We start from the raw sequence: 20,561 nt of genomic DNA, 5'->3' as shown, positions 1-20,561 counted from the left end.
GCTGTTCCAAAAGTCCATCTTTGAAGCACATCCCTAAAATGCAGTGCCTACAAATGAAAATATTTTAGTTTAGAGCTGTAACAGCCAGCTCTCATGCTGTTCAACTCCCTCTCCTGTCCACATTCATGTGTTACCTCTTGAAGTAGTGAGCATTTGGGAACAAGGACGGTCTTGAGTCTGGTTTTGGATCTATAGCTGTGAAATGCAGATTGTAGAAGTTAGCACAAAGTCAGCAATAATGATGTAAGCATCGTTCTATTGAATGATACTTCTGTTACTCCTTCAGCAGTGTTATGTTTCCCCTTGTTCTTTCAGATTCTTCTTAGGTCCTTGAACCTCTTGTTTCCCATGTGCTTCAGGAAATGATAAAGGTGTTTGCTACATAAACTCTCTTGCATCTTGTTTGCTGCAATAGGAAATGATTTGCCTGCAAATCTTTTATTTTTTCTTTTTTCTTTTGTTTTTCTTTTTTCTTTTTTTCTTTTTTCTTTTTTTTTTAATTTTCTTTTTGTTTCTTTTTTTCTTATTTTCTTTTTTCTTTGCATCTTTGTAAAATTTCTCATGTTCCCTTTCAAGGTCTTTCTCAGCTCCACTTGAGCCTCAGTCCTAGCTCCTGTTTCCTAACTATCTCTTCTGTTTCTGTTAATTCAATTGAACGCTAATCTTTGTGTCAACAAGACTTCCTTCAATGTTGAAAAGCACTTAGCTCTTCACTTTAAGTTGTTTTCTTTCCATTTCAGAAAAGTCATCTTGACATAGGACATTTGCCAGTGAGCTGATTGAAGGTGGACAACTTGTAGTTGTCCTTGGTTACCTGGGTGCATTGTGTTTTTCTGTTTTGATTCTCATGTAAGAGGGACATTGTCCCATTTTTCCTCGAGGAAAGAAGGAGAAAAAGAACCAGAGACATCAAGGAAGAAAATGGGGACAGTGATGGTGACAAAGGCTGCTGGATGAAGCCTGTAGGAGGAGGAGGTGCTGGGAATGGTAAAACTCAAAGGAAAGTAGATATTTGTGGGCTGCATCCTGAAGCTTATACTGCTGATCCATCTAGATTGCCTTCTTATTCTCTCCCCACTGACACCAAGCTGGCAATATAATATTCTACCCAAATCCAACTGGCAGATAACTTTCCCCAAATATTGGTATGTTCTGCAGGATCCTTCTTCAGGGAGCCCATTGAATTCATTGCTGGATTTCTGCATTTGTGGAGCACATGTACCTGAGGAGTTCCACTGGCACTACTCGTCAATTATGAATCCTAAACTTGGGAATGAACTTATTTTTCTCAGGCTGTATTGTAGTTCTTTGTTTCATTGTGGGAAATAACCAAAAAATCCCCCTAATCTGCCAAAACACAAACAGAAGGCTCTGCATTCTGATCAACATCACGGCAGTCCTTGTGTGTGCACAACAACCACTGTGCCCCACAAGGGAACCCCAGCTCCTCCAGAAAGATGAATGCATGCTCTGAAAGTCAAGCTAGAAATATCAGAAAGATGCTATCGTTCCTTGCTGAAAGGTCGTGGGGGAAGACGTCAGTGAAGGCGTGAAGGGGTTTTTCTGCCGGGCCAAAGACAAGGAGCCGTGTGACGTCCCTCCCTCTGGGTTCCTCCTGCCTGACAAGGAGGGACTGAGGGACCACAATGTTGTGAGCTGCTGGGCAGCAGATGTGTGTGGCTGTGCTTCTCCAAAGGCTGCTTAATGAAGAAGTGCTAAAACAGAAAATCAAAGAAGCAGAAGTGTTAATCAGAGAGGCGATAGTTCAAGTCCTTTTTTTTTTTTTTTTAGTTGCAAACTCTGATTGTCCAGAATTTACTATTTTAGAAATCTAAAGTAACGGTACAGTAAGCATCACATTTACTTAAGCTTTGTTTCAAATCAGCAAAGCAGATTTGTTGTAAGCTATTTCAGTACTCAAAGGGTTTCATTGAAGGTAAGAAAAGGGAAGTTGTCTTGAGGCTTAGAATTGTAATTCCTTTTAGCATTTCCTTTTAAACGTCATGTTTACCTTCTGCAAAATCTAATGCTCCCTGTTTGCTGCAAATTCAACAGCGGAGATATTTTCATACTTTAAAATTTGTCTTTTTATCCAATCCAGAAGAGTTCTGCCCTAGGCTTGGGTGTAAGTTACTCACTGGTGAAATGGTTTAGCTACTGCTCTTGCAGGAAGTGGTTTTACTCTACTTTTTTTTCCTGCTTTCTTTCTATCTTTATGAGCTGAGGGAGATTAACCCGAATGCTGTCTATAGACATGTGACCTAGATGTTTTCCGTTTTTTGAAATAGTTAAACTGCTGCCGGTTGATGACAGTTTGAGATGAGACAAGGACTTCTGTGAGGCTGTAGGTAAGGAGTCTTAAATTCATCTTTTTCCAACTCAGAAAACTTGTTGCTAATGATTTTTAGAATAACTATATCTATCTGTATTGTGTATGTGTTAAATACAGTTTGTGTTACAAGATTATTTTATTTCTATTGTTTGAAAATTTGGAAATAATAATGTAGAGGGTACATGTGAAATGATGCTTTAAAGGCAAAATTAGTGTTCAGAATCTAAAAAATCTGTCATGTCCTACGCAAGAGGCAACTGTATCTGATCCTCTGTAATATCCCAAGCTACTAATCACTTCTCATATCCCTGCCTTTACTAAGTAATTGTCCTCCAAAGTGGAGAAGGCCAGCAGCACTGGCTGGGAAAGCCAGTTAGGTCATGTTTCCCAGCATTTGCCTTTGCTGGCTGCAATTTAGCAGTGTTTGATTAACTCACTTCCTTGCTGGTGACCACGAGGGAGGTGATTAGTAACAGTAGATACTGTAATAATTGGTGAGTGGTGGAGGCTGATATCTAGAATCGTAGAATATCCTGAGTTGGAAGGGACCCACAAGGATCACAGAATCACACAGAATTTCTAGGTTGGAAGAGACCTCAAGATCATCGAGTCCAATTTCTGGCTCCACGCAGGACCACCCAAAAAACAGACTATGTGTCTGAGAGCATTGCCCATATGCTTCTTGAACTTCAGCAGGCTCGGTGCTGTGACCATTGCCCTGGGGAGCCTGTCCCAGTGCCCTACCACCCTCTTGGTGAAGAACCTTTTCCTAATATGCAGCCTATCTAGTTGGTATTCAATATTGCTAGAGGCTGAAGACACTGATAGAATCTCTTGCCCTGTTTGTTATCAACAAGCTTTGTACCACTCTATTATTCATCAGTAGTGCTAGTAAGAATAGGGTATTGGGAGGTGTAAAGGAATTGTACAACAAATGTCCTTGGTTTATCCGAGGGGACTCTCAACGTTCCTCGTGGAGCTGGTCAGTGGAAATGCCATGATAGCATGTTTCCTGCATAAAGCTGTTTAGATCAAGCCTAATTAGTTCTCTGCTCTGGAGCTAGCCAAAAGATGCTTTTTGTGTCCTGAGGCACATTTCACTCAGAGCTTTTTATCAGAAAGGTAGCTTTGCATTTCTGTCTGTGGGCACACTACTTTCAGGCCTTTATAGTCTTACAAGGAAATAAGAACCCACAAAAATGTTCAAGTAACACAATATCACATTTTGATTATGGGTCACACAAAGGAGAGTCAGAATTAGAGACAAAGATTTGTTTTCCTGCAAAGTTTGTGACACATACTCATGTTTGTAACTGATAGCCTTATCATAAGAAGCAACTTGTTTTTCATTTGGAAATACGGGTCAGAGTTGAAAGAAATCACACGTGGCTTGAAGCTCATTTTGAAATTGTGCATACTAATTGGAGACAGATTTTAGAGCAGTGTTGTAAGACTACATTTCAGATTTTCTGTACTTTTTTTTTTTTTTTTTTTGAGAAAAAAAGCTGTCCTGACTTCATACACAAAGCAGCACAGACAGGGAAAATGTATAAAAAGAACACATTCTCTTCCTGGGCTATGTCTGTACTGCTGCAATGTCTTAGAGTCATTTAAAATGCATTTTCCCAAAGAGCTGTGTGATTTGGTAAAGTAGTTTGGATTCTCAGAGTTATTTTTCTATATTTTCTCACATCCCTGCAACTTACCTCTTTGTGTCCAAAGGAAATTCATTTAAAAGCAGCACCTCTTGTTCACTTTACCTCTCAATCCAGTTACAAGTGCCACATATATTTGTTCATGTTCTTTTCCAAATAGAGTGAATAGCTGAACTATTTTCTGTATTTTACAGCTTCTACTGTATACTACAATTGAATTACAAAACAAAACAAGAAATCCTTTGCCTTTGGTGGCAGTATTTGTTGTATAAATTTCCTTTTACATTGATAGAAGAGATGCTCATCTTCTTCCAACCAAATGTGGATGCCTATCCCCCTCAGTAGGTCCTGTTCTGTGGGGCTGGGATTGCTAGGGCAGCAAAGGAGATGTGTGTCTCAGGCCATGGGCTCGAGCATGTTCCTCCGCACCTGGAGTGAGGCAGGAACCAGTAACCAAAATGGTGACAGAGGCTCTTTTTTATTCTTCTCCAGATGTTTGGGTGGCATAGCACCACAACCTCTGGCGGGGGGCTAACTTAACTGAAGCCGTTGTACACAGCTCTGATTTGGATTTCTCTATCTGTTTCTGGTCCATTACTTTACTACTTATTTGCAGTGACAGATATTAATGAGGCAAGCTTCAGGACTGGTTCTAAAGCTTCAGGTCCATCGTGATCAGCAATGCCTCATGCAGAGGATGGCTTTTGCCGTGCTGCCCAGAGACTTCAGCTCATTTCTGTGCAATGGAGTCCCGCAGACTTTTAGCAGTGGGAGCTGCTCTTTTCTCCTGGCCTATTTCTATTGAGTCACGTGGGGCTCAGTGAGTTATATGCAGTGTCTTCCAAATTCTTTGAAGACCACAATGTGTAATTCTGATACTAGTCAGTTTGTCTTTTTTGGAGATACTGCTGTGCAGTGTCAGCTCAATCAGTTTGAGTTGCTAACTATTGTATGAGTTGTTAAAGCCTGCGTACTCCTAAAGATTGTCTCTCGATGTTGGAGAAGTCTCTCTGTTAGGTGTGTTATTAACCAGAGACCTGAAACACAGCACTTGCACTGATTCTTCCTAATCCTGTGTGTCTAAGTTGGCCGATCTCTTTTACAGACAAAATAAAGCATCAATGGAGCTCCAGGTAGTTTCTGCGTTTCCCTCCTGTCCTAGTTAGGACTTTTACATGGATGCAACAAAACTAGTTCTCAGTGCTACAAAAACAGAAGCTGGCACTGGGGAATGCCATCTATATGAAGGTGCTTTGATAGCTTTCATGGTTTCATTTGCTAACAACATTAGTCCTGAAGTATTGAGATGGGATAAAATTTTGGCCTTTGTGTATCTTCCATGATAATTCAAGAGCCATTCATAGCACAACTGAAGTCTTTGCCTGATTGCAAACCCTGTACAAAACTGTCCCCCTTTTTTTCCATCCTGTGGTGGTTTCCAGCAGCTTCTGTCACAATGAAACTAATTTCTGTACTGTTGACTTTGTCTCAGAGCATGCTGACAGCCTCCATTTCCTTCAGCTCATTCACAACACCACAATCCCCTGCTAGGTGTGTTTTTGGAAATGTGTGAGCTTGGTCTAGGTGGGGACACGCTGATGTTATCTCCTTCTGGAACTGTTTCACAAAGTTGATCTGCTTCTGGAAGTGGTCTCGATGAATCTTAGTTTCACTGATAACTCCTTTATCAGCATTTGAAAGACAAAAGTGTTGGCTCTTTGGCTGTTCTGAATGTTGAGGTTGTGCATTCATGCACTCACTATATCTTTGGTTAGCTTCCCTGCCTTGAGAAATGCTATAAAAAGGACGTTTTGAAGCCCAACTACAAAACAAACACAGCTAGCTTCTCATTTGCACTGGTACTTCCTCAGTACACATCTATTTTCAGTTCTAGAGTGAGACCGTTTTTGTGGAGTCCATGGACATTATTATACATAATTGAAGGACAGTGAGGTTACAACTTCCCAGCTGGCTGAAATAGGAGCAGAGAAAATGTTATTGCATGTCTTTTTTTTTTTTTTTTTTTTTTTTTGAAAGCAATCAGAATGGGAAAAGCAGGCATTAATTTTCTGGGCACAGGTATTTAGCTTTTGCAAACTGACAGCAGTAACCCCTGCTACAGCTCAGTCTACGGACCCAGTCAGGTCCATAGAGCTGGAAGAGATTTTCAGTGCATTAGTTGGCTCATGCTAAAATAACCTGGAAGTGCTGATGCCTGGCACATGTAAAAGTGAGTTCTGTTTGCCAGAAACTAGGAACCTAAGATTCATGCATGCTTGAAAATTTTGGCCTTTTTCTGTTCATTTTTCTGTATATACATGCACCTTACTCAGCGTGAGAAAAAACTGCTTTGGGAATTAAGCAGAAATGTATTGTAAGGTTACTTAACAAATACTGGAATTCTCCAAATTAACTTCTAAACTTCTGGGGGTATGTGCAAGTCATAGAGTAAAATACTAATTCAGACAGTGCATGGTTCCTTACCAAAGAATTTCTTCAATAAATTAACTAAGCAAGTTTGACGTTGCCATAGTTAGTGGCCAACAGTGGTTTAAGACACAATATAGCACTTCCTGCCATTCCAGATTGACAAGTATTAAATCATTCACTTGTAGTTAAGCTGGGTATTGTGGGTTTGTGCTGTGGTTTTTCATAAATATTTCTTCCAAAGCCTATGCCTGATACACTGAACAGGCACAATCCTTGAACAAATGAACTTTAAGTAACTTCTGATTCCTTCTCCAAGACATGCACCAGACTTTCAGCACAACTGCAGTGTGATAAGAGGGGAGGGGAAGAAAAGGAAGAAGAAAAACCAGAAGTAAATAAGGCTGAGAGCAGAGGAGATGTGCTTTAACTACGTTTGCTTTTTGTTTCTTCTTTTCCTGCCCCACCCTGAGCAAAGCTACCGCTGTATTTGTTGCTGAATCAGATACCAAGGTACCTATTTGAACCAGATACTGAAGCTCCTCCTAGACCTGGCATAGTGCTTAGAGCCTGTGCTTGTTTGCTGCTCAGGATGTTACTAAACTTTCTTCCTTTGTGGGCAAGGAGGGAAATGACACGAAAAGTCTGTGAAGACATTGAAGTGCTGGAGTTCTGGCTCCAACAGTAACCTTCATGGTTGGTCGGTCATGGCCTGATGGATTTCTGGATGCTCTTGGCATTTCTGGTGTCTCTGGAGCTGTGGCTCGGGAGGCATCTGCTGCCTGGCTGGCTGCATGTCTGCTTGGGATGGTGGATTTGGAGGAACCAGGCAGTCTACAGAGGGAGATGGATTCAACGTTGGCATCCATGTGGGGATCCCCAGCCCATGTGGTGAAGCTGGCCAGAGCCAAACCCCAACACATGCCACAGGACAGTCAAATGTTAACACTGTGGGCATCCACAGCAAACAAGGACAAAAGTCTCCCAGGCCGGGGTTCTCCCCTTCAAAATGCATTTCTAGTGAATGGCTTTACTACAGATGAATCAACTTTTTCCAGGAGTATGTCACATTAGACTTTCCAATTGGCTGAGCTGCTCTCACATGTGCTGCCTTTTTGCTTTGGGCTGAGCATTCAAACTGGAATGTTGTATGCTTGGTTCTGGTATCAAGAGGGAAAAAAAAAAAAAAACAAAAAACAATTAGTAATCATTAATCAAATTAATCAAATTAGTGTGATGATTTTTGGTCTAGGATGTGGCACTAATCTATTCACTTTTTTTTTTTTTTTTTTGAGTATCAAAAGAAGTGGAACAGCCTAAGTAAAAGTATCTTAGCTACTCTTCAACTATTGCCCTTGGTAAAGGAGGCAAGGAGTGTCCCCAGTCAGCACAGGCTTAGAGAAACTGGTCCCTTCAATTCATGCTTGAACTTCCCTTGGAGAATTTAGCACTGGCTCTGGATTGAGTAGTGCATAGCTGCATAGACCTGAGAGTTTCAGAGACTTGAATTATAAAACTTCTTTTCTAGTTTAACTTTTCATCTAAAGTTTGAAGCTTTCTATCATCTTTTCAAGAAAGCAAGAGAGTGAAGAAAGGGAATCTATTTAGATGTGGAGCAAAAAATGTATAAATTATCAGAATGAAAAATGTTCAATGCAGAGATTTCTTACCAGACTTGTTTTTTGCATCAAGATACAACTGTTTAGGGAGTTAAGCTGATGTACGATGTAGACATTTTAACTCAGGTATGTAGGACTGCAAGGGCTCACTTTGCACACAAATTCAACCAGTAAGGAACATGAGCTCCATTAGCTCTGCAAGTTACCTTGGTAAGATAAGCCACAGCTGTAAAGTGCCTCAAAAGAACCAAACCAATGGTATCCTACAAAGGATGGTGAGAAGAGCCTTGCTGTGGTGCTGACCTGGGGGGTCTCCACCTGACCTCAGGTGTGCAGATAGTTTGTGCAGTGCATGGAGGAGTGTGACATACCAGCCTGATCCTTCACAGCCACCACTGCTACAGCCAAGGTGTAGTCATCTCTCATGAGGAAAATGGCCTTCAGACACCACATTATGCACTAAGGAAGGAAGGAGACTTGGGGAGAGACTGTTTATCAGGGAGTGTAGTGATAGGGCAAGGGGTAGTGGTTTTAAACTAAATGAGGATAGATATAGATTAGATAAAAGGACAAAATTATTTACTGTGACGGTGGTGAGGCCCTGAAACAGACTGCCCAGAGAAGCTGTGGCTGCCCCATCCTTGGAACTGTTCAAGGCCAGGCTGGATGGGGCTTTGGGCAACCTGGTGTGGTGAGAGGTGCCCCTGCTCATGGCAGGGGGTTGGAACTGGATGGGCTTTAAGGTCTCTTTCAACTGAAGTCAGTCTATTATTCAAAAAAAAAAAAAAAAAAAAAAGTAGTTTTCAAACACCCACCCATTTTAAAACAAACAGCACTTTGAAGGCCATCAGTTGGAACATGCAAATTAAATGCAGAGCCATCAACTCCATTTACATCACTACTTAATTTTGCTATTTAAATACATGGCTTTTTAATTTCTGCTCTTAACGATGTCGGGGGCAGGTGAATGGCTGCCACTCTTCTCAGTACGACTGTTGGGGTTTGCATGCCAGATCTGGCACAGTTGCACTCCTGCTGTCACTGCTGCAAACTGGCTGCTCCTAGCAAGTGCAGCACATCTGGGGTGCAACTGGAGGTGCAGGTGGGCCCTGGCCCCCGTCCTGCAGGGAGCAGGCATTCAAGGTATCTGGCATTCTCTTGAATCACCTTTGTGAAATAATGCTTTGATGCTTGGTCCCACACTAAACAAAACAAGTTTGCAATAATAATTTTAGGTGCATTTAATGGAGCCTAGGTTCAAACTTCTTGCAAAATCAAATGATATTTTGACACCCTTGGTATTTCCCCTTTGCTGAAAGCAGACATCTTAGTAGGTATATATTGTGATATGAGATACTATCACATCAAACAAACCTCTTTGTCTTACTCCCCCTGTGCCACATGGTGCAGGGGAGCAGCGTGGTGGGGCAGGCACGCCTGATGCCTTCTGCTCCACTCTGGGGCACGTCAGAAGCATCTGGTGAAGAAAGCAAACTGTGGGCCTCACAAAAATGCAGAAAGGGGGCTCACTCAATGCAAGCCGCAAAGAATTTCCCCTTCTAGTTCCTGCTGTAGCTTAAAAGTTTTCTCTTAAAATGTAAGTGCAGGTTGTGCTGTGTTTCACAGAGCTATCTCTTGCAAGAGCAGCACCAGGAGCTCTGTAAAGGAAAGTGGAGATGGAGTGTGGGAACAGATTAGAAGTGTCTGGAGCTTTTTTTTTCCCCCCTCAGATGGGAAGTGGGAGCAGTGAGAAGAAGTAAGGGAGCAGCTGTAGGATCACAGCACAAAAACTGCTGCAGATACGTATGGAGAAGGCTGGAGGGAGGGTAGGAGGCACTTTCATGTGCTCAGCACGAGGGACTGAACATGATAGCAGGGAGTGGGAGGGAAGGGATCTTGCTGTCCGAATAAGGGAAAGGCCTCTTGTTTTAAACTCTACTGAGATAGGCTGTGCTAGAAAGAAGTTACTTTTTTTAGTTTACTTTTAAATTTGTTTTTAAAGTCTGAGAAGCTTTAAAGCCTGTCCTATTCAATAATCTCTGTATCTCTGACAGACTCGTTTTCTGCAGTGATGGGCATATGGAACTGCAGAATGGATTAAGGTAGGGCAAGTGTTCATTAAAAGTATTAAGTTGAGGGATTGTTTAAATGCCCCTCAGCAACAGGGGTAGAGCTGGAAACAACTGTCACTGCTTCACTGAGGGCTTACCAGAGCTCAAGGAGACTTTTTTGTCTAGTGAAGGTGATGCTGCAGCTGCAGAATCTTACGGACCAGGCAGCAAACTGAGGCACAACTTACAACTCTCCGAGTGTTTGGTAGCACCCAAATACTTTAAAGTGTGACAAACTGCATGTAGTACTTACTCCCTGGTGAACATGAGGTGCTTACCCCACTGTGGACCAACAAGCCCTATCTGATATGGAGCCACACACATGGATGTTAACGTGACTCAGGTCACAAATGTGCTGTAAGGTCCTGCCCAAGCTGTTCTTATGATAGCTTGTTTATATAGCCACCGTCAAATTGAAAGTGAAATTTCTGTTGGCAGAGCTGTGAACTTATAGGAAGTTTGTTTCTTTGGCTATTCATGGCAGGCTTTCAGGCGTTTTAAAAATATTTTTTTCTAATACCTCAGTTTGTCTTGTGGTGCTAACTCTTCCACTTCTCTGGAGAGTTTGGGCTGTTCCAAAATTACCATCACCACATGTCGACTTCAGGTAAGCATGGAAAGTTTGGATGAATATCTGAATCTCTGTGGGGAGAAGTTCTGCAAAATTGAGCTGGAAGTATTTCAAGCAGTCTTACTTTGAAATTTCTGTCACTTCTGCTTCTGCTTGTATCTGTAAATACTGCAAGAATAACCTTTCCCATAGTATCTCATCACTTCAGATCTGGCAACATTAAAAGTAACAACACTTTTCTGAACATTTAGGCTATAGGAACAGATTTCTTTCAAGCACCGGAGAAAATTTGTGATTCTTATGTGATCTTCCTAGAGAAAACATTGGATTTTTTTTCTATTCAGAATTAGACTACTTTAAACTAAAAAGTTGCCGTGTGGTAGGTGTCATATTCAGGTGTGAAGTGAGTTTGTAGGTAGTGAGTCTCATGCGTGGTGGTTGGAAAGCCATGGCTCTGTGCTGTACTAATTTGCAGTATATAAATGTATAGCAGGAAGGATGGAAGTGGGAGGAAATGATCTTTTTCTCACCTGAGGAAGGTCAGAAGTAACCAAGTAGTACTCCTCTGAGCCTTCCTAGAACTTCTAATGTATTATTTACTGTTAAATCAATTGTGTTTTTTTATGATGCTGGGAACCTCTTGCTGTCATTGTTCTAATGACTGAACTGCACTCATTCTGCTGTTTGATATCATAGGATGCACTAGAAGTGCTACATATCAAACAATATATATGTATATATTAAACACCGTGTACATATGACCAGTATTCATCATTTGAAGCATTGTCTAGCTTGTACAGCATGGAAAATGGAGGCAGGTGTCGTGGATCAGATGCTCTCCAGAAAGAAATGAAATGCTTTGCCAGCAGGAAGACCTAGAAGTAGCATTTTTTTTTCCCAGGCATGTTCTTTTACATATTCAACTGAATTTCTACTATGGACGACTGTTCCCAGAACATATGCAGGCCAAACTGCACACAAGGGATACTTTTAGCTTCAAGTTCTACTTGAAAGTGAGATATTAAATTGACACAGGAATGGTGAAAATAGACTCCATTATGCTATCCCATATGATATACCGGGATAGATGAACTTTCAAAACAACTGTTACCTTTCCTGAGACCTTCACATGCAATATAATTAAGAAACCAAGTGATGCAAGAGACATGACCATATGCAGTCACATGCTGACTTGCATGTGTTTTTTTTTTTGTTTTGTTTTGTTTTCCAGTAATATCTTAATGATATTTGCTAGCAAGTTTTTGTTTCTGCAGTCTGGTAGTTAGCAGGTCATGGAGGATTACAGGACTAGAGATGAATCTGTATTCATTAAATATGGTTGCGAAGAGTTTGTCATTGTAACTGTGCAACTTTGGAAGACTGTCTCCCATTCTCTTTCTTTTCTAATTCTCAAGCCATTTTCTATGCAAATAGGAAAGCATTTCCAGAGATAACAATTCTTTGGCCTATAGAGTACAAGTAGCATATTCAGATCTCTATTTTTATTTGTCAGCTGATCCTGCTGTTTTTAAGGGCCTGTGTATAACATGGAAAAAGTTAAAGCTTAGAGGCTTTAAGCTATCATCTTGTATAAGTTTTCAGAATGACACAGAGGAAGACCTTTAGCTCTCTGCTTAATTCTTGTTTGATTGCCAGTCTAGCACATCTGTTCATACTTTCTGTCTTCACATCTCTCTTTGTCCTATCCTTAAGAGGAATTGAGCAACAGTTTGCAAAGATTAATACTTCCACTGAAACTGTATATTTGGTTAGGATATTTTGCTGCCATCTGCCAGAAAGTGGGACTCGGTATAAGCCTTCCATTATTATTTTATCCTTTTATTTTATTATTGTGTACAGTGTTATTACTAGTGGAAAAAAATAGAATAAACTACAGTCAAGCTTCATAGCACTAAGCCACTCCTCATATTTTTAGTGCTGCGGTCAATAGGCAGGAAATCACTGAAGCATCCAACTGTAACTGTCTGTAGGTTATTGTGCAGCGTAGGCTCCGCACCCCTGTGGGTCTGTGACACACTGTAAGTGGAGAATCACGTATACCTAAGATGTGAGTAACTATCAGCCATGAGAAATGAAGCAAGTCTTAGCATTTTATTTCTTAGAAACTCAGTCATCAGCATAAACACATAGCATGTTCTTGTACACCAGATTAAGTAATATTACTGATGTACAGTGGTGAAAGTCTCTATACTTCCCCCTTACAGTCCATTATAAAGCATATTTCCCCACCTGGCTCCATAATGCAATAATTGGTTTGGCTTTTCTCCTTGGGTGTGCTTAGTGCTACTTTTGCATTGCTGTGAGCCCATTAGCTTCAGTGGGCTCACCATGAACCAGAGATCCAAATCATGTAGTCCATGTACAAACTTGGATGAAATTATTTTAGATGATAACACAGTTTGTTCCTATTAGATATTAAACTGATATGTGAGATTACAGTCACAAGATTTATGTAGTAGTTAACCAAGTGTTATAGTTAGAAATAACACCCTCTTAGTATGAGACTAAATAAGGTTGACATGGTCATCATATCAAGGATCAAGTTAAAATCTCATTGGTAAAAGATTCTTTATCCTAAGTGTTATTTAAGAACAATGCTTGAAAACACTTTCCTTGAATTGCACTACTGCCTAGGAAGTCTGCTATGATTTTGGCCAAGTTGTGCCCAGATCCTTGTCTTTAGGTGCATCCTTCATAGGGACTGGTTTATATACCTCAGAGCATACATAAATTGTGATTAATGTTCTGAATTGCGTATTCCCCACATGGTAGCAGACAAATTATGGTGTAACTGAGCACTGGAAGAGGGAATGCTTGCCCAGAGGGGTTATGGAGCCTCCTTCCCTGGAGATATTCAAAAAACATCTGGGTACAACCTGGAGTGATGTGCTCCAGGGGGCCCTACTTGAGCAGGGGGGTTGGACTAGGTGGTCTCCAGAGGTGCCTTCCATGATTCTGTGAAATGTTGGGCAGTGAGATACTGCTACAAACAAAACAGGACAGGTTTTCTACTCTTCTCTTTGACACACAAGAATCATGTACATGTAAATTTTAGCCGTCTGAAGAACTGTGGGCCATTTTTGATTTTATTTGTAGAAAGTCCTTCAATGGTGGACTAGAATGACTACAAAACCAGCTTTTAGAAACATGAGGTGAGATGACCTCTGTAATCCTTGCTGAGTGAGTAGTCTGTTCTGAGACATCCCTGAAAGTCTAACATGGCTGCAAGAAGTAAAAAATTAAAAGACCGTATAATAAATATTGCTATAAAAGGGATAATGATAATTAATGCTAATGGGCATGGCTTTTGTAGGAAGTAGGGCATATTAACAAACTCACCAAAGTTTGTTGATGACGTTGCAAGTTTAAATAAGTGAAACTGCACTGCTGAGTTTGGGACATTTAACATTTTATTGCAGATTGAATTCTGTAGGAAATTCTGCTTTATCTGATATGAAGGACTAAATCAAAATAAAGCCCAGGCAGTGATGAAGCAATGTCATTCCTGATCTCTTTCTCTGACTGGAGATGTGACTGATGGTTGAAATTAATGCTACTTCCTAAGTACAAATTATTCCAGGCCGGATGACATCTTTCTGAAATGGAAAAGGCATAGGAACGTTACATCTGCTTTGCATTTTCACTACAATGGATTTTTCTAATTTTCTAGTCCTCAGATAAGCTGGCTTCAGGACTCTTCTGGGCGCCAGCCCAGGACACGGTATTTCTCAGCAGCCTATGCTGTTTGTGCCCTGGGTGCAGATGTGTGACACGTTAACTGTGAGAGCAGCACTGGAAAAAAAAATAAAATAAAGACAGAGCACAGCGGGAATAAGAATAATGTAAAAAGCTACATGATGGTTTACTTGTCCCCTCTCTTTACCTGTAGTTGTTTCATCTGTCCCCCTTCATTTCCATCAGTTTTGTGTTAAGCACTTTCTGCCCCTGAGCTGTACTTCAGCAGAGATAATGAACAGCGTGGAGAAGTGGAGAAGGCTAAGAGCAAAATCCAACAGCAGAAATATTTACGTAGGTGTGTTGATTTTAAACAGTTCTTTCACAGACACAGCAATATGTTTTCTCCTTTGCAAGAATGCTCTGACTCACCGTATGTGGCATGAGCTTGTTTTTGCATTTGTTAACGCTTACTTCCTCTTCCATTTTTATGTGTTTGTTTTTTTTTCTTTTGTTTTGTTTTCAGACTTGTAGGTTTTAGTGTAATGGTGAACCCAGTGCTGATTTTTATTTTTCTGTAACATTATTGTGATAGGTTTTGATGGATGCTCTTCATGTATGATGTTGCTCTTCAGCAGAAGAATGGAATTAGCGGATGCAACCACATGAATTTTAATTTTGCAGTGTTTTCACGTTATGTTGAACCCTTTCATGTTCATTATGCTTCTGACTTGATGGTCGTGTAAATATAATGAGCGATGTTGGAAGAATTTAAAAGTTGATTTTGATGAATATAGAAAAATACATAAAACCTTTTTTATCTCTTAATGTTGAAAAACAAATGTAACAAATTCAATTAATCATGAATATATATATTTTTTCATTTCTTGGACGATAGGATTTGTTAGAAGTACTTGGTGCAAGATGCTAATGAATTAACATTTGCACACTGTCTTTCATTATACATAGCCGTAGGAAATGTAGGCATAGCTCAAGTCAAAATTTAGAAATACTGCTACCCTCTTGTTTCTTGAAAACTAGCTCTGCATTGCAGAAAAAGCAACTGTGTACTAATTTTACCAATACTTTACCAAAATGCATTAAATAAAGTTCTTGGGTAGCACTAGTCAGTCTGCTCACTATATGTTCCATTTGTGGACACAGCAACATGCCAGCATGTTAAAAACCTGATATCAGCAACATGAAACTTCCTCTAGCTCCACGAGATGCTGTAGGAAGGGAATACTTACTGGTCATCATTGTGAGACAGAAACTATACTCAGGTTACTAATGACAAAAATGGCAATGAGACAAACCATTCAATTTCTACATTTTTTTCAAAAAGCTACAAAATAGAAACATTAAGGACTTTTTTTTTTTTTTTTTTTTTTTTTCATTGGAAATGATGTTATTTTGTTTCCTTTATCATCTCAGAAATGGTGATAATGGTGATTATATAGATAATAGAGACAAAACATTTTTTCCCAATCAAAAGAAATTTTAAAATAATTGAAATATTTTGGCTGTTATCAAACAGGATTTTGTGAAAACACTGCTTTTAAAAGAAATGTTTTGTGTGTTGTTTTTTTTTTTTTTTTTTTTTTTATGGTTTTGCCAAGACCCAGAATTTTGTGAGGAAGCCTGAGATGTGATCTCTGCAATTTGCTGTGTTACTCTTTCAACCCAAGCCTGATTCTCGGAAATGGGATGGCTTTACAGTGTGCACAGATTTGCATGCACAGTAACCTTTCAGTTTTTCACCTCTGCAATACTCATTGCTTCCACACCTTGTTTGAAAGTCAGCTGTACATTTAGAAGTTGGAGTTTTAGGATCTTATCCACTCATCTTCCAGATATGTAAAATGTCACATGGCATCTGACACCTTTAGTTGTTATCTGAGCTCTGGCTTCAGTTTAGCCTAATTCACCATGGGGATGCTGTTCTATTTACTTCCAAGCACCCCAAACAAGAGGACCGATTCATGGGAAAAGCAAATGCAAGTGCTGACCTACTGAGGCTGCTAATTTCATTGACAGTACAATCCCTTTCTTCCCCCACTGAGGGCTGTTGAACTCCTGAGGCAATCTCCAAAAGTGGTGCTTTGTGCAAGGCTGAATTGGTTTTGCTCTCCCAGCCAGAAACATGATTTTGTCCTTTCAGCTCTGCAGTGCTCCTTGTTTCTAAGTAATCTGATCTACACACTCTTGAGAAATTAAAGTTCTCCTTTCTCACATCTGACGCGATTTTTTTTTGCCACTCTCAGATTCAGTTTTCCCCTCTTGTATTGTCCATCCAGCCTCATGTTAGTGCCTTTTCTTGCACCTGTACCTTTACCTGACTTTTTTTTTTCCCACCCTTGTCTGTGCTGCTTCTGTTCCACAGTGTCCCAAAAGACATCCAAAAGGGGTTTTCAGTATGTTCCCCTGTCCCTTTTCCCTTAAGTGAATGCCATAAAATTATGCTGCCCTTTTGCTCCAGAAACCAATATAAACAAAATGAAGGGAAAAAAAAAAAAAAAGTCTGTCTTGGTTTAATGCCTTTATCCAACAAATCAACCGTAGGAGGTTTCAAAACTAAAATTTATATCCAGATGCTAACTATTTGCCAAAAGGCAAATTAGCTAATTATATAATGAACGTGGAGTGTCTCACAAGCAGTTGCACAGGGCTTGGCAGCTCTGCCTTCCAAAGTAAGTGAAACAAATTCCCCTGCAGAACCGGCCTGAACTTGGCCCTGATGCTGCTAATAACAGTTTGGAAGCACCAGATCGTAAAAGCATCAGATAGGATCCTTGCTCTGCTTTCTGTTAAAATTTTATCAGTTTTCCGACTGTCTTCCTCTCTGTTATTTTTTAGAGTTTTTTTTTTTTTTTTAAAAAAAAAAAAAGTGGCTTGTAATCACTACCAAATTCTTGCAGGAGCAAATGCAACGCCTTTGCGTTTGTGGAGCTCATATTGAGGGTGCCATCTACTGGCATGCAGAGCCGATAACGCTGTCAGGAGTCTGGGCATCAAAGGATTTCTACCTGGAAATCCTAAGGGAGAAGCTTTTGTAACTTGTGTCTTTAAGATCTGCATGATCTCACCACACTCTAGACGAAGACAAACACAATCTGACAGAGGAAATGCTGAGGGTTTGTTTTGTTATGTTGTTTCCTGTAAACTAAGTGCTGCAGAAAGTCCCATTGTAATACTCTGATGTATATGAATTAGTCCCAGTTTCAGGGAAAATGTACTGAGCTTCAATAAGATTAAAATCAAAAATTTCAGAAGTCTTTGCAGACTTGCAGTTTACTGACTGTGCTCCTACTTGAGATCCAGGCCATGAGTTTGTCACAGTATTAAACTTTTTTATAGCACATCATGTACTGTCAACCCCAGACAGAGAATACCTAATTACAACTCATAATGCTCCCAAGAAGAGATATGTCAGAGTTTTACAGGTGGGAGATTTCAGAAGAAAGTCTGAGAGATGTGCTCCAGCCAAACATTGGATCAGTGACAAAGCCAGTGTTGCTCTCGTCTCTCGAGTCTGATCAGCTCTCCAGCCTGGAGCCTACTGAAAATCTGTTGAGAAGTGATTTTGGTTTGATACCAACATGAAATACAAAATGGTTTGACTCTCCAAGTTTAGAAGGAAGGAAAAATCATTTCCTGCCTAGCACTGCTGCAGATCTTACTGCCAAAATGGCAGAGCATCTCCGCGACATGGCTTTAAGTGGTGACTGCTCTGAAGGGTGCTGAGAAGTGTCTCAGAGAGGAAGAACACCCCGTGCCACTACCCAAAGGTCCACATAAAGACTTTGCCCCAGTATCATGTATCAGCTCTGCAGCAGAAATAGAACTGAATACTCCTGAGTGGCAGGTAACTCCTTAGCTATATTTTTCTCCTCTCTTTCAGTAGTTCTACTTCTGTAGGGATTCTCGAGCAATTAATTCAATGCAGGAAATGGCCAAAGAGCATCAGCTTTACAGCTCTTTGCATCGAAGTTAGTGCTACTACTATAGCACAATACATTGGGTGAGTAATGATTAATATTGAAGTACTATCTTGTTTCTCTCTTCAAGAGTGCTGTATTTCCTCATATTTCCACACCCTCAACTTGTATGAGTTTAAGTCCCCTTGGAGATACTCAAAAGCCATCTGGACATGCTCCTGGGCATACCTGGGGTTGGACAATGTGACCTCCATAAGTCCCTTCCAACCTCAGCCATTCTTAGATTCTGTAACCTGTCATTATTGTCTTCCATATCTATATCTGAAGGGTGCTTCCTGGAAGGAATTGATTTATCAGGGCCAGGAGAGGGTAATGCTATGAAAGCTGTGTTCTCCCACCACCACAATGCCCTGTGGTCCTGCCCAGAGACATGCAGTAGCACTCCTGGTGTCCCTCTCCCACCTGTATCATATCTTCCTTTGCTCTGAAGCCTTCATAGAGATAGACTTTCTTGATATCAGGGATTTTTTTTCCTCAGAGTCTGGGGAGATTTTGCTTGAAAAAAGTTTTTCCAATGTATTAGTAAAATCCTGATTTTCAACTGTTTATACTATAATTGCACTTAAATGGATTTCCATTTCCCTGGATCCATGGTAGGGAAACTAGCATTTCCAGCTTATGCAATATCTAGTCCTTACTATTCTCTGTTACTTTTACTTAGAAATATAAATAGCAAGGTGTTTCGTGACCTTCTACTGTATTACTTCACCCCCAGTATGCATATAGTAGTAACAGGGTGAACTACGGGAGGAAAATACAGTGAGGATTAAACTCTGTACCGATGTTTTGTAAAGGAAATATAAAGCAACTCTTGTCAATGGAATTTTTTTTGGGGGGGATTTGAATAGCTAAAGCAGATTTTATTGGGTTTCAGAAATGTTGAGACAGGAGATTGAAGAGCAGCACAGAGAAGGTGATCATTCTGTACAGTTCCCTCTGGTCCCTGCAAGGGCATGATAGCTTATGTGTTCAGTTATTTCTTCATTTCCAATTTTATGATCACAGAAACAGAAATCTCATCCACACTGTTAGTAAAATTGTTGTTCGTTTGTTTGTTTTGGTGTTGTTGTTGGTTTTTTTTTTTTAGATCTGGGTTTGACTCTAGGATGATAGCAGGGTGATAGTGTGGTCCTTTAATGCACTTGTAACATGCATGTATTGAACTGTGGAGGTAAGATATGTTAATTGGCTTCAAAGCATGTCATTTTCCTTTGAAAGATTTAAAATGTGTGGTGTGAGCAGGGCCAAAGACAAAGTGTAGTGGCTGCCAGCTGGACATGACAGAGGCTTGCAGGGAGATTACACCATAGAGGAGAATGGCTTTTGAGATAAGGATAATCTTTTACATAAACTAACTCTTCCAAGACAGTTGGATGGGTGAGTGATAAGGACAATAATAAAACTACCAACTGATACAGCTCATAGTTATCCTGGTGTTCAAAGATGATCAAGAACTTACTGGCAAGATTATTCAACTCTCCAGATTACGATGACATATAAACTGCACAGATACTTTTTTTTTAATAAAGGGTCCTTAGATTAATACTCTTCTTTTATGTTCTTCAGGTCAATCCTGTAGCCATGGAAAGGTCTACAACTTCAGATACGGCTTCTGAAAAGCCAAGTCCTTCCCACAGTACGGGAGCTGTTCAAATGAGGATCAAAAATGCCAACAGTCACCACGACAGACTGAGCCAGAGCAAATCTATGATTCTGTCTGAGAATGTGAAAGTTGCTGAGCCTGTAAGTAAAGTATTTCACAAGTCTTACCAATTTTTTAAAACCTACAGAAGGTAGGAGCTGGTATCTTAACCACACATTTGATAAGCCTTTGCAAGGAGGCATTTAATGACACTAATACATTTTTAAGAGTACAGCTAGGCATTGGAATAATGTTTCCTTTGCCAAAAGACAGAATTAGACTTTCATGGCCAGGATCATAGCATTGCAACTCTCAAGTGTTACAGTATTTAAATACAGTTGCTGTTGAGAATAATACTTACATTATGCCATGGCATCTAAAAAGACAAACACTGAAACCAGACAAAAGAAAAAGAAACTGAAATTACAACTCTGTGAATAAGGACAACTTTGTCAGTTACAAGAAAAGAGTATTTCTATAAGAATGAATGAATTGCAAAAATCAGACACT

General features: G+C 40.2%; 1 protein-coding gene across 3 annotated transcripts in view; it reads left to right on the top strand.

Moving 5' to 3' along the window:
• The first annotated feature begins 2,016 nt into the window (after positions 1-2,016).
• ARHGAP15 (Rho GTPase activating protein 15) overlaps positions 2,017-20,561 on the top strand; it is a 332,166-nt gene continuing 313,621 nt past the window's right edge. Inside the window, exons 1-3 of one of the 3 annotated variants that reach the window (XM_038182038.2) lie at positions 2,017-2,125; positions 2,289-2,348; positions 19,976-20,152. In XM_038182038.2, coding sequence (XP_038037966.1) covers positions 19,991-20,152 — 162 coding nt within the window. In that variant the 5' untranslated portion in view covers positions 2,017-2,125; positions 2,289-2,348; positions 19,976-19,990. Of the gene's footprint in view, positions 2,349-10,628; positions 10,752-19,975; positions 20,153-20,561 lie in introns of those variants that run through there. The other 2 variants (XM_072040669.1, XM_038182039.2) reach the window with 2 other exon arrangements.

Source organism: Anas platyrhynchos, chromosome 7, assembly GCF_047663525.1.
Source record: "Anas platyrhynchos isolate ZD024472 breed Pekin duck chromosome 7, IASCAAS_PekinDuck_T2T, whole genome shotgun sequence".
Taxonomy (NCBI): Eukaryota; Metazoa; Chordata; class Aves; order Anseriformes; family Anatidae; genus Anas; species Anas platyrhynchos.
This window is presented reverse-complemented; position numbering and strand designations above follow the sequence as displayed.